Source organism: Pinus tabuliformis, chromosome 8, assembly GCF_031772625.1.
Source record: "Pinus tabuliformis cultivar Carrire ecotype Pingquan chromosome 8, CPIR1, whole genome shotgun sequence".
Classification (NCBI taxonomy): domain Eukaryota; kingdom Viridiplantae; phylum Streptophyta; class Pinopsida; order Pinales; family Pinaceae; genus Pinus; species Pinus tabuliformis.
This window is the reverse complement of record NC_142294.1, coordinates 234,674,629-234,690,942: the sequence shown is the minus strand read 5'-3', so window position 1 is coordinate 234,690,942 and position 16,314 is coordinate 234,674,629. Positions and strand designations below refer to the sequence as shown.

The following is a 16,314-nucleotide window of genomic DNA, read 5'->3' as shown; positions in this document are numbered from 1 at the left end:
AAATCAGTTGTGGAAGGTAAACAGGGGGGGCACCGGAACAAGTAAGTTCGCACCATAGAAAACATCAAGCAAACTACCTTGAGGAGTTATCATGACTGAAGACAATATGGTTTTAGGTAGGGAGCTTGATAAAATTGAAGGGGAGATGGGGTGGACCAGAATTGGGGAGTGTGGGCATGAGAGTTGAGAGGGGGAAGGTGGAGGGAGATAGAGAGGGGCCACAAAAAGTATCATCGAAAGGAGATGTCAGTTCAAAGAGCGAGGTTAAACAATATGATGTTTTCAGAGTTGTCAGGGAAGGAAAATTGGGAGGGGAAGGCCAAATTTGAAACCCGTCATATGGGTCTTTAGAGTAATCAAGTTGGTTTGCTTCCATTTTGGTTCAAGGGAGAAACAAGGCCCTTAGGCCCGACTTTTGATCAGTAATATTGAAACCTAGAAACCCTGATTCATTCTCTAAACCCTAGTTGCAGAGCCCTTCAACTCTAGTATTCACTATCATTGTGATCATTGATATGAAGGTAAAATATAATAATTCATTTCAATTAAGTAAAATAATATGTAGTGGCGTTTTGTTAGATTTATAAAACTAAATTGACATATATATACTATAATTGCGCGACAAAAAAAATATGATTGCAAAATGATTTCAAAATAATTATAAAGTGATAATAAAGCAAAATCTTCTCATATAATATAAAAAATGTAATCATTAGCCTTTTTTTTATTAAGTAAGAAAACTAATATACAATGGTGTTTTGTTAGACTTATCTCTAATTTTTTTCCCACGGAAAAATCGTAATTTCCATTATGATGAAAATGAAAATTACATTACATGTAGTAGGTGCCTGAAGGCATTCAAAAATTAGGTTGTGTTCTAACAACATTTCAGTCATCAATGTTCAAGAGTTATCATCCTGTAGTGATCACAAAAAAAATCAAAGTACAAAAAGCAAGTCCAAAGAGTTGTTTATACCTCACACCTTTTTGGATATATACAATATCTAAGTCATATAAGTATGCATAATGGAGAAAATATAATCCACAAGATTAGAAAAATACTGCAAAATTTTCCATCATCATCAGTAAGTCATGAGTTGTGATTCATCTATCCTCTGCTTCAGCCAAATGGATATCCTTTATAAACAACATGTGATAGTATCCATAGTGCTCATTGCCATTTTGTTTCATCATCTTCCATGTGCCCCTAATTTGTTGCACACCCTTTTTGGAAAGTACATTAGTGGTGACATTCCTTTCCCGGTGAACTTGACAACATGATATTAGATCAAAGTTTATTTTTAGGAGAATCACTTCCTCCAGCAATGGAATGAGTGTGTGCATGTGATATCTGGATGATCCATTAAAATATCATCATAGATCTATAATTGTTTGCATCCTTTTTCAATAACAAATAAAAGTATAATCTTGAGACTAAATAACTAAGAATAATTGTTTATGTCAGGGCCCAACTGCTTTGTAATGTGAAAGAGTTGTTTCATTCATGTGTAAAACAACACCGCCTCCACACATGTTCATGTGTAAAACAACACCATCTGCATAAATACCCCCCTATAGAGAGGCCCTAACAAAATAGGCCCAAGGTCGAAACCTGTCCACCTATTCCTATGTTATGTTCCTAACTCTGTGACCAGATTCTTTAGATGGGAGATGATCATATGATGCAAGTGCCTAAGAAGTCACTCGATCAGGGCTCAAATTCTTATCTTGAAAAATTACCATGTTTTAGGTAATCCATATCCCACAACAAATAATTGGAGGGAGATTTATTAACTTTTTTGGTGATGTTGATGACCACCAAGAGTGATATGCATCTTTAAAATATGGGCTTCTCCGTCAGGAAGAGATACAATGAGATTGTGGGCTAAGTTCCAAATATTGAGAGTATAGGAGCATGCCACAAAAAGATGGTCAACTGATTCTTCAGATGATTTACATAGAGGGCACCAGTTTGGGCCTGCAAAGATTCCTTTTTGGAGGTTTTTTCTTGTAGGGAGCTTGTTTGACAATATACACCACATGAAGAGCCGAGATTTCGTTGTAGATTTCAACTTCCATACTCGCTTCCACCACCATTTAGGAGCATTAAGCTCTCGATCGATAATGATAAAATGGCATCATGTCTTTAGGGCATATTCCCAAAAGGGAGAGTGGACCCAATTTAACTCATCTTCTCTTTTATGTATTTGAAAATGAGAATTAGTGATGGTTGCGGTGTAATTATGTAAAGGGACAATCCATTCAGCTAGAAGATTGAGGTGGTGTGTGTCCAACCAACCATGTGCCCAGATCGTAGTGTTGTTAGGATCTGCCACTTGATTTAAACTTATGATTTTGTTATTTAAGAGAGTCAGTCACCAAATCTTGAGGCAACAAATGATAATGACCGCATCTAATCTAGGGATCCAAACCAATTTTAACTCCGGAAACAAAGAAAATCTTCCACGCAAGTTCAGGATCAATGATATTAAATGATTAAATGACAACTTTCCAGTTCAATGAAGCATTTGATATTCACTTGTTAGGAATCCTGATCCAATCAATCATAGGTGTTAGGTATATGTATTTTTGTTGAACTACCTTTGACCATAAGTTATCATAGGTGATTAAACACCATCCATCCGTGGCAGCCAATGCCTTGGAAAAACTAATAAGATTCTTGAGGCCCCAACCACCCGATTTCTTTAGGAGTGTGATTTTGTCCCATTTAATCCATGAGAAGATGCGTCCTTCTTTTGAGCCCATCTAGAGGTATCTACAACAACTATTTCACATAGAGTTTAAAATGCTTATGGGGATCCATGATAAGGACATCTAGAAGAATGAGATGGCCTCCAAAACCGAATCGATAAGAACAAGTCATCTTGCTTGTGAGAGTTATTGGAAGCTTCAACACTTTAGTCTCTTCTCAATCTTTTCCAACAACCAGAGCCAATCTACTTTGCTATATTTGTTGGGTTTTAAATGAAAACCAAAATATTTTAGCCCCTTGTCAAAAGGTTGTGTATGAAAAGGAAATAAATTTTGGGCAAACATTATTTCCTCCCTCGAGAGGCCCACTTCAGAGAAGCTAGATTTTTGTATTATTTTCATCATTCAAGTGGATTTTTTGAATAGAGATAGTGACAACTTTGATTGTGTTTAAATCCCTCCTAGATACATTACTAAAGAGCATACATCATCCACAATGAGGAGGCGAGTAACGGATAGGTCTCCAGCCAGTGTGACACCTTTAAGATCCCCCATTCTCTTAGCTTCCCTTAACAGTCGGCTAAGTGCCTTTGCTACTAAGAGAAAAAGAAAGGGAGATATAGGGAACCGTTCTTGAAGACATCTATCAACATGAAAAAATTCTGATGCAAAGCAATTAAGTAAGACATCAAAAGAAGCAATGGTGACACAACACATAATCTAGTTTATGAAATTGACTTCAAACCCAAATGTATGAGAAGCATTCAAATGTAAGTCTAATTGAATATATCAAAGGATTTAGATCAGTCGATTTTAAGCACCAAACCTTTGATCTTCTTTATTTTTAAATTGTGAAACCCCTCATGTGCCACCCTGATTGCTTCATGAATTTGTCGACCCTCCAGGAGTGAAAATTTTTCTTTGGAAATGTTTTGAGATAACACATGTTTTAATATATTTGCAATAATTTTTGCAATGATTTTGTAGATACTGTTGCACAACGAGATGGGGTAAAATTCGTCGAAAGAGTGCGGGGAGTCAATTTTTGGAATTAAATAAATAAAGGTTATGTTGAAAGCATCATAAATCCTTGCTGAGGTCCTACATTCCTCCACCACTTTCAACAAATAGTCACCTAATAACTCAAATAATTTAGCAAAGAGTTCGACTGACCACCCATCTGGCCCTGGGATTTTGTCCTTTTGAAATCCATGTAGGACTCATCCCATTTCTTCTTCAGTAATAGCTTTCATAAGTGATTGGTTGACTTCTTCGTCAACGAATCTGGGAAAGAGACCGACGAGGTTGATTACTTATGCAAGAGAGACCGACTTGGGGGGGCTTAAATATGGATTTGAAATGATTAACTTCTAATCTAGTGAGGTCACATAAATAAGAGGCCCTCCCACCGTTAGGATCATCAAGTGACCAAATAGTGTTTGCGGCATGACGACCTCTAGTAAACTGTTGAAAAAACTTTGTATTATCATCCCCTAATTTAAACCATACCCCCCTACTTTTCAAGTGCTAGGATTCCTCCTTCCAAGATCCTATGTCGAGAAGATTTCAACTAAAGGATCTGTGCCTTAGACTCCTCTCAGTGATAACCCCTCCAGCTAAATCTTCCAGGTTTCCTAACTCAAGTTCTATTTTCTTCATAGATGCCTCATCCTTTCGAACCTTCTCCTTGGACCATGGAATGGTTTCCTTTTTCAGTATTTTGAGGTTTTCATCAAATTGTTTCGCAAGGGAGGCCTCTCTACCAAGAACACGTCGTGAATATAGGCTAGTCACCATTTTGTGGAAATAAATCTAAATTTAATAAATACAAAGAAAATTAAAAAATTTAAAATGTAATTATATTGTATTTAAAATATATTTTGTTAAGGAGAATTAGTATTTATTTGTCATGGCTTGTGTGAATCTTTAGGCTGAGTTAATCCCTTCATGTGGTTGTTTGGCTTGCCCTCTCAATATTTTTTCTCACATGTTCTCTTGGTCTCCTTTTAATGTCTAGAAGCTAACCAAATTCTCAATTCACCTTTCAGTTGGCCCTTTCTACCTTATCTCAAGGGTGATCTCCCCACCATGAGCAGTGCAGGTAAAGGGTCTAACCTTGAATATAGCAAATGTAGGCTCAATAGAGGCATACTTTCCTTTGTGAAGATATTCCCTTCACTGCAAGGGGCCCAACACATCACCATAACCCAAATATACCATGAGAGTGATTGTGAACTTCCATTGCAAAGTCCTTGTAGAACCTAAAGCCAAAGGTGGCAAACATGGAGTAGGCCATCAAGCAAAAAAGATGAAAAATATCCAAGGAACAACTAGAGATGGAGTTTAAAGAATGGGTCGCCAACTCTCAGTATTCTAAAATAAGCAACATCGATATTTTCAATCATATTGAGCTATATTAGCTTAATAAGATCTTCATTTATTCAAATGGTGGAGTAGAAAGGGAGTTAGTAACAAGCCATTATGGAAAATATGAATGAATAAGGTCTTCATTTATAGGAGAAAGGGAGTTAGTAAGAAGCCAGTATAGAAAAGATGAATGTGATGAACTAGACATTTTACGCCTTGTACAATGAGGTTTTAATAAAGAGATCACAATCAATACCTATTTAGAGACATATAATAGATTAATGGAGGAAACATACCAAATCCTAGCTTTTGTATGTACTCCCTCATCTCTCATTATGCAAGATGATGAAATTGATATTCATATGGACAAGCATTATTGGTAGAATCAAGGACACGGGCCACAGGGTTAAACCCTTATGTTTATTTTTATCAGAAGAGAGATGGAGAAACAATAGCTTCCTCAAACACATGTTAGATGCTCTTTTCTCTATTTTCATTAGGATAGTTAGACATAAGTACACATGTCACACAACTAACTAAGTTAGATATGCATCTCATAACTATTAGTGTAATAATATAATCTTTGTAAAATTTAATTCTTTTCCAATCATATGTTTATGTTTGCAGATTCATGCTAATGTAATCCTTGTCTACATTCAAGCTCTAAAAGGAAAGGACTACTCAAGGACTTGCATTGTAGAGAAGGGTGATTAGTATTTCGAGTACTAAGAGGGAAGAGTTGTGGCTTTTTGAAGGTGGATTGTTGTGCTTTGAGGATTTCTTGTATGAGAAATTTAGGTAGATGACTAGAATTTCTATGTTTAGAGCAATGTGGCTTGGGTTATGAGTGGGAATTCGGAGCTAACAACTATATTTTTACCCTTGTGCTCTCATAGACCCAACTTGGGGGTCACATCTATATCATCCACCTATAGTCGATTGGAAAATCACCCATTTGTAACTAATTGGCAGTTGAATTTCAAAGAGAAGATAGATTATGTTCTCTTTATTTGCTATTTATCTCTATTTCACTTTCGTTAAGTTGTGATTGGAATTCAATTAGAATTAAAATGAGTGTTCATAGATGGAACATTAGTTTCTATCATGAAATTAATAATGGATGCAAATAATTACGCATATATATGTGATAGAGTATTTGGAATGCATCTAGTATTCAATTATGCTTAAATATCATATGTAATTCTTGGAAATGTGTTATTGCATCAAATTTATTAATGGAATGAGAAAATGTTGAATTTTAGTGAATATGTGAAATTATGGGTATGGATGGGTTATGCATCATAGGAATGAGCATGAATAATTTTCTTTTATGTTTTATTATGGTTATATGTGTTAGAAGTCATCTTGACATGCATAGATGATGGGTATTTGATAATACACGATAATTCCATTTATTAGTGGTAATTTTAAGTTGATAATGGAGGAAGAATATTTAAATGGGCACCTCAACAACTAAGGGAAGTGGATCTAGGTTTACTTCAAATTTTCTATTGTAGTTCAAAAATACAAATTTATAATTTACTTTAATGTATATGTTCTCCTTAAATAAATATTTAATATTTAATCTAATTAGTCAAATACTAATTACATATCATCATATGAAAAATACTTCCTTAAACATGAATCACGTTACCTCATTTTGAATCACTTAAACATGAATCCCAAGTTACCTCATTTTGAATCACTTTATACATCCTCTTATTTTTCCTATATCTATTCCATTGATTGATATTGCATCATCTATCCTTACAACTTCCAAAAATACCTCATTTTGAATTACTTTATACATCCTCTTATTTTTCCTATATCTATTCCATTGATTGATATTGCATCATCTATCCTTACAACTTCCAAAACTGATTTCTTCACGAAAATAAAATACTCTTATATCCAAAATAACAACACTAATTCCGTTATCAACCCTCCCATCCTATTTTATTCCACCCCATGTCTCATATATTTAGATATTTTACTCCACCCCATGTCTCATATATTTGGATAAAGATATCCATGGGTTTACAGTTTTTGTAAACTTACATTTATCTTTGCACAGATCCTCACGCTTCTCTACATCTTAATAGTATTAAGATTGTTGTGTTTGGATTATAATGTGATTGGAACAATATCACCTCATTGCAATATTTTTGGATATTTTACTCTACCCCATATCTCATATATTTAGATAAAGATATTCACGGGTTTACAGTTTTTGTAAACTTACATTTATCTTTGCACACTTCTCTACATTTTAATAGTATTAAGATTGTTGTGTTTGGATTATAATGTGATTGGAACAGTATCACCTCATTACAATATTTTATAATATGTTATATCTGAACATAATGTGAGTGAAACATGTTTACCTTATATGCATTTCTTGCATTTTAGATTTTATTCTAGTCACTTTCTAGATTTTTTAAATTTTATTTTCTACTCACAATGTCTTTCTAAATTTTATTCTCTTCACACTTTTCCTACAAACTGCAATCATACTTATTGTAATACAAAGAATAGAGATTGAGATTCTACGCTCATTTCTATCAAATATAAAATATAACTGGATACACTCGCATTAATGATCAAATGCTAAAATAAACGAATATTTTATAAAATGGAATTCGACGTGCATTCCGATATTTGATATTTATATAATGAGTATTTTATAAAATGGAATTTGACGTGGATTCCAATGTTTATATTTAATAACGGGTGGAATAATATAATCTTAGTAAATTTCATAACATAATATTAATTAATATATAGTTTTTAAATTTATTAAGAGAAAATGTTTTTAAAATAAATATTTTATTTTGGAAAAGAAGTTGAGCATATGGTTTGAAAGTGAAGGTAAGTGGGCTAAAGGCCAAGCAGGTTTTAGAAGGCAACACTCAACAACGAACCACCTCGTTATGCTTAGGATCATTGTGGAGGAATGCCACAAAGGCAGCACTCAACAACGGACCACCTCGTTATGCTTAGGATCATTGTGGAGGAATGCCACAATGATAAATCCAATCTCTTCTGTTGCTTTGTGGACTTTAGAAAGGCTTTCGATACGGTTCCTAGAAGCAACCTATGGAATAGATTAGAAGAGCTAAAGGTTCCTTTTGAGTTGAGAGCTGCCACTATAAGGTTATACGAGAATGTAATTGCCAAGTTAAAGAGCAATGAGGGGTGGTCGAAAGATATTAAGTGTAATATCGGAGTTAAATAAGGTTGCCCCTCTCCCCTACCCTATTTGGCATTTACATCGACAAGCTAAAAGGTTGTTTAGAGGAAGTAGGATGTGCTGGCACGATCTTAGTTGGGATAGTCATCACCCTTCTTCTCTACGCTGACAATATCGTTCTTCTTGCAAGGTGCCCATCTGATCTTGATAAGCAACTTAGACTTCTTAAGGATTTCTGCTCTACCATGGGTATGATTGTTAATACTGACAAAATGAAAGTTATGATTATCAAATCCAAGAAGGAAACTTACGCTAATTTTATGTATGACAATAGTAACTTGGAGGAAGTGTCTTCCTACAAGTACGTAGGAATTGATATTCATCACAAGCTCAACTGGAACTATAGCATTGAGAAAAGGATTAATGGGGGGTGGAAAGCTTATTTTGGTCTTGAAAATAATTGTAAAATGACAAACCTTGTAATGTGGGATAGAAAGAAGTTCCTCTTTGAAACTTTAGTCACTCCGGTTATCTTATATGGATGTGAGGTTTGGGGTTGTAGCATCTCTAGAGAATCCTGGAGAAAGATTGAGCAAATCCAGAAGCATTTTATAACGTATAACCTCAAAATTAAAAGCAATACACCCTATCCTATTCTCCTTATAGAAGTGGGTCTTTCCCCTATCGAGAGCCTAGCTATGACTAGGCTTCTGTTGTACAAGCACAAACTCAATAACATAGGAGACCATAGACTTCCTAAACTAGCTTTAAATTCCAGCCAAAACCACCTAAGGCTCAAGCGAGACTGGTATAAAGACGCCAGGGCCTGGTCAAACCATTGGGAGATCGACAAGAATGTTGCATTGCAAAACATTACTAACATTAAAAATATTGTTACTTCTAAGTTCAAAGAAAAAAATGTGGTGTGAGAAAGATTTAGTAGCGAAAAGAAAATTAAGATATTATGAGGAGGTCATCAACCCCACCCTAGAAGATCAAAAGTATCTCTCTGTTTTAACTAGCTCAAAGAAGAAAATTAATATAGCTAAGATTAGAACGAACTCTCATGAGCTCCATAATGAAACGGGTCGTTGAGCAGTTCCTAAAACACCATGGATGGAAAGGTTCTGTCATCTCTGTGAGAATACAAACATCAAGGATGAAAATCACTTCCTCTTAGAGTGCCCTGCGTACAACCACATTAGATCTTAGTTTCAAAATCTCTGTTGCAATACTGACCTTCCTAGCCTTTTACGATGTCAAAATTATAGTGAGCTCGGAAGACTTCTCTCCAAGCTTTTTGAGCATAGGAATAAAATTTTAAATCAAACTAAATAATTCATTTCTTTAGGTCTGATAGACCAAAGTTTGGTCTCAGTGGACGTTAACCATCATCATCATCATCAAAATATTTTATATTTATAATAATACAAATAAAATTGGTTTTTTAGGAGTAGTTTATTTGACAAGAATATAAGGTAAATGTGAGTGAGGGAGATTTCATATTCAGTTTTATAGATTTTTAAACTTATGTGTAGTAGTAAGGACATGTGATTTTATCTAGGGATTATAATGGTAGTGGCGGAAATTTAAGATCTAGAAAGGTAATTAGAACTAGAAGTTATAGTGGTAGTGGTCAAAATTTACCCGAGCTGATTCCTCCAGTAAAAAAACATAAACAAACTTTGTTAAGTCTTACTAGCAATTGGATTTCAAAGATTTTGTTTTGTAAGGTAATCAAAGTATGAAATTAGTAATAGTTTGGGGGAGGCAAAAAAAATAAAAATCTATCTATACAGCCTAAGCCAAGTGTGATTCCCAAATGATTTTGCCAATTTCAATGCCTTTAAACTACAAATTTTTAAACCACTAACTAATCCCATAAATCAATAACATACTAACCAAAAAATATAAAATTATTATCATATAAAAATGACTTTACCATTTTATAAATTGTGTTTAACATCAATTTTATAAAATTATTATCGTATAAAAATAACTTTACCATTTTATAAATTCTGTTTAACATCAATTTTAATAATAAAACTATCTATCAAAAAAAAATAACCTTACCAATAAAATTTGAATATTGGAGAGGATGAAAAATAAACCCCATACGAAAATTTATTCATCTACAACCAATAAATAAATAAATAAATAACATAACCTTTTTTCAAGATAAAAGTGAAAAAAACCGCCTAGCAATAGCTTTCATTACCTATAGCATGTGATTACAGTTGTCATTTGTACGAAGAGAGTGGTGAAGACGAAACATGGACCAATCTCTGTTTGTATTCAAATATTTTAAAGCCTTCAATCTATATTATATTCAATTTTCAACCGGTAGGTATAACGCAACTTCATTTTCATTTGTTTGAAATTGAATAAAGAAACAACGCGTGATTTCAGTGACGCATGAGAATGAAGAGGAAGGGAGAGAATAGATCCCCATGCCTGAGGCCTCTAGAAGGAACGAAAATCTCTGAGGGGGAACCATTCACCAGAATTGAAAAACTAGAAGAGGTCACCAGAGCCATGACCCATCAAATCTAGTTATGGCCGAACCCAAAAGCCATGAGAACCTTTTTGATGTAGCTCCAATTGACCTTATCATAGGCTTTTGCTATATCTAATTGCATTATCATCCCCGCCTGTTTTTTTCTGTTAAGCGTGTGGACCACCTCATGGGCTTGAATGATGTTATTCAAGATTTGTCTGCCCTCCACATACCCTGATTGTTCCTCGGAAACTAAAGAAGGAAGGAGAGGTTTAAGTCTGTTTGCCACTACCTTAGAGATGATCTTGTAAACCACATTGCATAAAGCAATGGGTCTGTATTTGTCTGCAGTTTGGGCCGATTCCTATTTGGGGATCAGGGAGATGAAGGAAGTATTGAGGGCTTTCAGGATCGTTTTACTGGATCTGGAGTCCTCCACCACCTCCAGAATGTCCTGTTTAACAATGTGCCAACAAGCTTTAAAGAAATCCACATTGAAACCATCCGGCCCTGGTGCTTTGCAATTCTTCATGTCTTTAAGAACCTCACTAACTTCTTCACCAGTAACAGGCTTGTTGAGATTAAAATTATCCTCTCTAGACACTAACTTAGGAATGTGCCTTGTGATTTCTTTGATGGAATGTTCTCTGTCTGGATTATTTTCTCGGGTGATATCTCAGAAATATTGGACAAACACGGCTTCAATACTATTATGGGTATTCTGTACCTGTCCATTCTCGTCCTTTATTGTTGAGATTCTATTGTGTGCTCTGTTGGCCATCATGGATCTGTGAAAGAGTTTTGTATTCTGCTCTCCTTCCTTGAGCCATAGCACTCTAGACTTTTGCCTCCAGAATGTTTCCTCTTGTTTGCATAAATTATCCCATTCTTGGTGATGTTTATCAGCTTGATCAATTATGATTTTGTCAAAGCCATCTTTGATAAGGGCCTGGTTGAGTTCTTGTAATTTGATTTCCAATGCTCTTTTGTTCTTGAAAATATTACCAAACTCCTTTTTGTTCCACTCTTTTAGTTTTAACTTGACATGCTTAAGTCTTTTATTAAGGAGGAACATTTTTGTGCCCTGGAATTGCAAATCCTCTGACCACCACTTTTCAATATTGCTGATGAAATCTGGGTGAGAGAGCCAAATTTTCTCGAATCTGAAGGGCCTGTTCCTGGGAGAGAAAAAACCCTTGAATTCCATTTGAATCGGCTAGTGGTCAGAGCTGCCAAAGGGAAGGACGGTTGCTGTTATTTCTATATCAGTAAGCAATAGCTCCTCTGAAATCATGAACCTGTCCAACTTTGAGGCAACCTGTGCCTTACCTCCTCTTTTGTTATTCCAAGTAAAAAATCCATTGTTTAGGGCTGCATCCACCAATTTCATATCCTCAGTGAAAGTCTGAAACGCTAAAGAGTCTCTGTTGAGCACTCTGGTGCCTCCCTTTTTTTCCGAGAGCGATTTTATCATATTAAAGTCTCCTCCCAAGATCCAAGGAATCCTAGCCTGTCTATGTCTGAGATCAATAAGGGAGTCTAATAATTTAAGTTTGTCATCTATTCTTTGAGGACCATAAACTTTTGTGACTAGGTAGGTTTTTGGCTCCCCCACTGGTTGCAGGACCACTGATAAATAGTTTTTAGATGCTTCTGCATCTGTTATAATGATTTTCTTTGGATTCCACAGAGTTAGAATACCCCCAGCTGTGTTTTCAGCTTTAACCTCTAGGAAATCAAATCTATTAAGCCATTTACTATGGAGTTGTTTTATTTTCTGGATGGAACATTTAGTTTCTTGGATGAAGATAACATCTGGCATTTCCAGTTTCATTCTATGACTGAGCATTCTTTGTTTTCTTTTACTACCTAGACCTCTAATATTCCATGATGTGAGCTTCATGATTAAAGATTAGTAAATGAATAACTAGTTAGGTCTTTCATCTTACCTAAGTCTATCATTAACTTTCCACACTCCATTAAGAGGTCCTTCTGCTTTTTCCTACCTCGCTTTTTTCCTGCATTTCTTGTTGCTAACCTTGGAATAGCTTTCATTACCTTAACTCCTCTATGTTCCTGCTTTTCACTGATTTTTCCATTTTCTAAATCTGTATCCTGAGTTTTCCATAAGAATAGCTGCTGAATCTTGTTACAGTCTTCTTGGGGTAGTGAATCTATCCCTCATGTGGACCCCTACCTCAAGAACCCTTCCAGATCTAGATGCTCCTTATCTAGAATTTCCTGAAGCTCATGATCTTCCAGATTTGTTTCGCTTTGGGTCATTTCCTGATCCATTTATGGTTCCATTTCACTCAATATGTGTTCTTTCTTATTATCCGTCTCTTGTGATGGGTTGCAGTCTGCTATCATTTCCGTTTCCATTCCCTTAGGGCCATCCGCCATAGATTGCTCTCCATTTGCCATTTCTGCATTTTCCTCCAGTACATGATACTTATTTTTGCTAACCTTTTGCCCCTCATTACGTGGTTGCCTTGGTCCTTTTTTGCCGCCTTTTCCTCTGCTTATAACTTTTTGGAAGCTGTCTTGATCCTTCATTTCCTTAGTTTTGCTTTTGTTTTCTGCTTGACTAAGAGGGCAATCTCTGATCAAGTGTCCATGTTCATGGCATTTACGACACCTGAAAGGGATATGTTCGTAATCTATTGTTTGAACCCATTCCTCATCAAAAACTTCCAAGATGACTTCATCCGGAAGAGCTCCTGATAGATCCATTTCCACACAGATCCTTGCATATGAAGTGTATTTGCCTCTTCTTGTGGCTTCCGAAGCTTTGACAAAACGTCCTAGTTTGTTACCTATGGCAGCAAGCGTTTCAGTTTGCCAATAATCAAGAGGAAGAGAATAAAGTCTTACCCAGACCGGTACCGAAGTGAACGTCTCCCGCTCTGGCACAAAGTTCATCTTCCAAGGCCGCATGTAGAGGCCAGCTGCTGCATAAAAGTAGGGTCCTCCTTCGAATATTCTGTCTTTGTCTTCGATGTTTGTGAACACCACCGTGAAGAAACCCTTGGACCCTAGATGCAGATCTATACTTCCTTTGGGTTTCCAGTGATACTTAATCCATAACTGTAAAGCCTTTTTTGTGGGCCATATTCCCATAAACTTGCAGATTATAGCGTAGGTCCCCATATGTTCTTGGGTAAAAATTTGAGAAAAATATTTAATCAGATTTATCCATAATCTTATTTATAAATAGATTTTATTTTATTTTTATGTATATTTAAAATAATATATAATTTTCTTTTTAAATTAATAGTTTTAAATAAAATAATTATTATATAAATATTAAATAAATAACATTTCTAAATATATAAAGAAAGTGCTTTCTTTATTGTTAAATATAAAATTGATGCACTTCTTGTTTGCACATAATATAACCAAAAAAACTCTAATACAAATTAATTAACTTTATACCATTGATGTTATATGCATGATATTGCATGCTTGCATATTTTAAATATATTTTAACTCTTAAAAAGAAAAAATCGTGGAGTTTTATACTAGCAAATAACTTTATAGGACTGTTGTTTTTTTCAGCGCAAAAAAAAAGCTATATATTTGTATTATATTCATTATAGGAAAAATGTACAGTGATATTTCTATAGGAACCACGAGATATGGTTGAAAGAATTGGTTCAAAGTCCCATATGAGAAGAGATACAAAAATAAACTATATTTTTTTCTACAACATATAGATCATATGGAGAGATTTCTACTATGAACATTCGTTAGGGTCCAAATTGGTCCTATGAAACAAAAATTATATGGAAGTTTTTCAAAAAGGAAGTCAATATATTGGGAAACAGAAACATACCAGATAGTCATCAAAATATTGAATTTTAAGTACCCGGAATGTGTAAGTCCTGGATCTGATAAGAGATGTTGTCCACCGTTATCTGCATCCTCCAGGTGCCTTGTGGAATAGATAGGCCCATTTTTGATAGAGCATCTGCCTTCCCGTTTTTGTCCCTGGTGATGTGAGCAATTGAGTAGTCCCTCCTGCAACTCCATAAATCCTCTATCCTGTTCAGCCAACCGGAAAGATTGATGTTTTTTATGGTATGTTTTGACTGTACATGATCGATGATGACTTTCGAATCTCCAAATATTTGAATCTTTTGTATGTCAAGAAAGTCACAAAGATAAAGAAGACCAGCGAGGGCCATAGCTTCTGCTTTGTTGTTGGATCCGGCACCTCCATTCCAATGAATCTCGTAAGCTTGACCAGCTTCTGGAATGATGTATACTCTGCAGGTGCATGTACCATGTTGAGCAGCTCCGTCGAAAAATGCACGTGGAATATTTGTAGGTTCCGGAACCTGTGGACACCTTCCTTTTCTGACTTTGGATTGGTGAGGCATTCCAAGCGCATTGTATAGGCAAAGGATAGATTCAAAAACCGCTGAAAGTGATTCTCTTTTGGATTTGAAGATCGACCCGTTTCGCCATTTCCATATGGTCTAGATAGTTATAAATGGAATGGGCCTCCAATCAATGATCATGTTACTCCATCCTTTGAACGCCTCAGAAATGGAAGGGTAAGAGGTGTAGGCATAGCCAAAGTGTGCAGCAAGATTCCTCCATATCATCTGTGATTGTGGGCAAAGGAGAAAGATGTGTAAGTTGTTCTCAATGTTAGATCTACATAGAGAGCATATAGCGTGCCCGCACCAATTACGTTTTTGTATATTATCCCATGTAAGGTTCCTGTTGTAAAAAACCAACCACGCAAATAAAATGATTTTTAAGGGACAGCCCGTTTTCCAAATAAATGCTGGAAAGATGTTATCCTTTTGTTCATACACTGTTGTTACATGCACATATCTTAAATATATTATAATTCCGTTCAAAAGAACATAATAGTCTCCTCCTAACTACGAAGTTCTGCCAAAATTAAATTTTTTTGAAAGCGTGTGGTATTCCAAAGCCGGTGTTATTTCAAATTTTGAGGAAGGTTTGGTATGATTGGCATTTGGAAAGCAGTAGTTATTTATTTATTTTATACCCGTCTCGTCTCATCTCGCCGACTAAAAGATAAATTAGTCAGTTTAGAAATTCAATTACAAGGCAAGGGAATATAAAGTTTATTTTTTAAAGATAGGAGCTACTTATGTGTTTCTATATTTTTAATATAGAAAGTGTTGCGCATATATAAAAGAAAGCAAAAAAGGAAACTTATTGTCACTGTAAAATTGGAGTCACATGGTAATAAAGATGGAAGATGGTTGTTAGGTAAAGTGAAAAGAGTAATGTAAGTAAAGTAAAAGTCAGTTAGAAGTATAAAAATGCCGTGGAATGGAATTTTAAGTATGTGGTTTTTAAAATATTTAAATATTAGGTATGTATAAAAGTTAATTTTTTATATATTTAAATATAAGTAAAATAGAAAAGGTGAAAATTAAGAATTAGGTTTTTTTTTTAAATAAAGTTTTAAGAAACTATTACCATGGTTAAAATTTTTTGTCAGATATGATAATACTTTTTATTGGTTAATTTTTGTGTTAGATATAATAACATTTTTTTTATT

The 16,314-nt window shown here is 35.0% G+C and overlaps 2 protein-coding genes across 2 annotated transcripts; both read right to left on the bottom strand.

Moving 5' to 3' along the window:
* Window positions 1-11,982: 11,982 nt before the first annotated feature.
* On the bottom strand, window positions 11,983-12,600 carry LOC149234987 (uncharacterized). Its single transcript, XM_089368425.1, has one exon. It carries the CDS (start codon window positions 12,598-12,600, stop codon window positions 11,983-11,985), a length of 618 nt encoding a protein of 205 aa, XP_089224551.1.
* A 2,026-nt stretch (window positions 12,601-14,626) lies between these two features.
* On the bottom strand, window positions 14,627-15,148 carry LOC149234986 (uncharacterized). Its single transcript, XM_089368424.1, has one exon. The coding sequence runs from the start codon at window positions 15,146-15,148 to the stop codon at window positions 14,627-14,629; it is 522 nt and encodes a 173-aa protein (XP_089224550.1).
* Between the last annotated feature and the right edge of the window lie 1,166 nt (window positions 15,149-16,314).

Bases quoted from the DNA above. Each gene is read 5' to 3' on its own strand.
- LOC149234986 (XM_089368424.1), bottom strand. From the start codon at position 15,148: ATGCCTCACCAATCCAAAGTCAGAAAAGGAAGGTGTCCACAGGTTCCG.
- LOC149234987 (XM_089368425.1), bottom strand. From the start codon at position 12,600: ATGAAACTGGAAATGCCAGATGTTATCTTCATCCAAGAAACTAAATGT.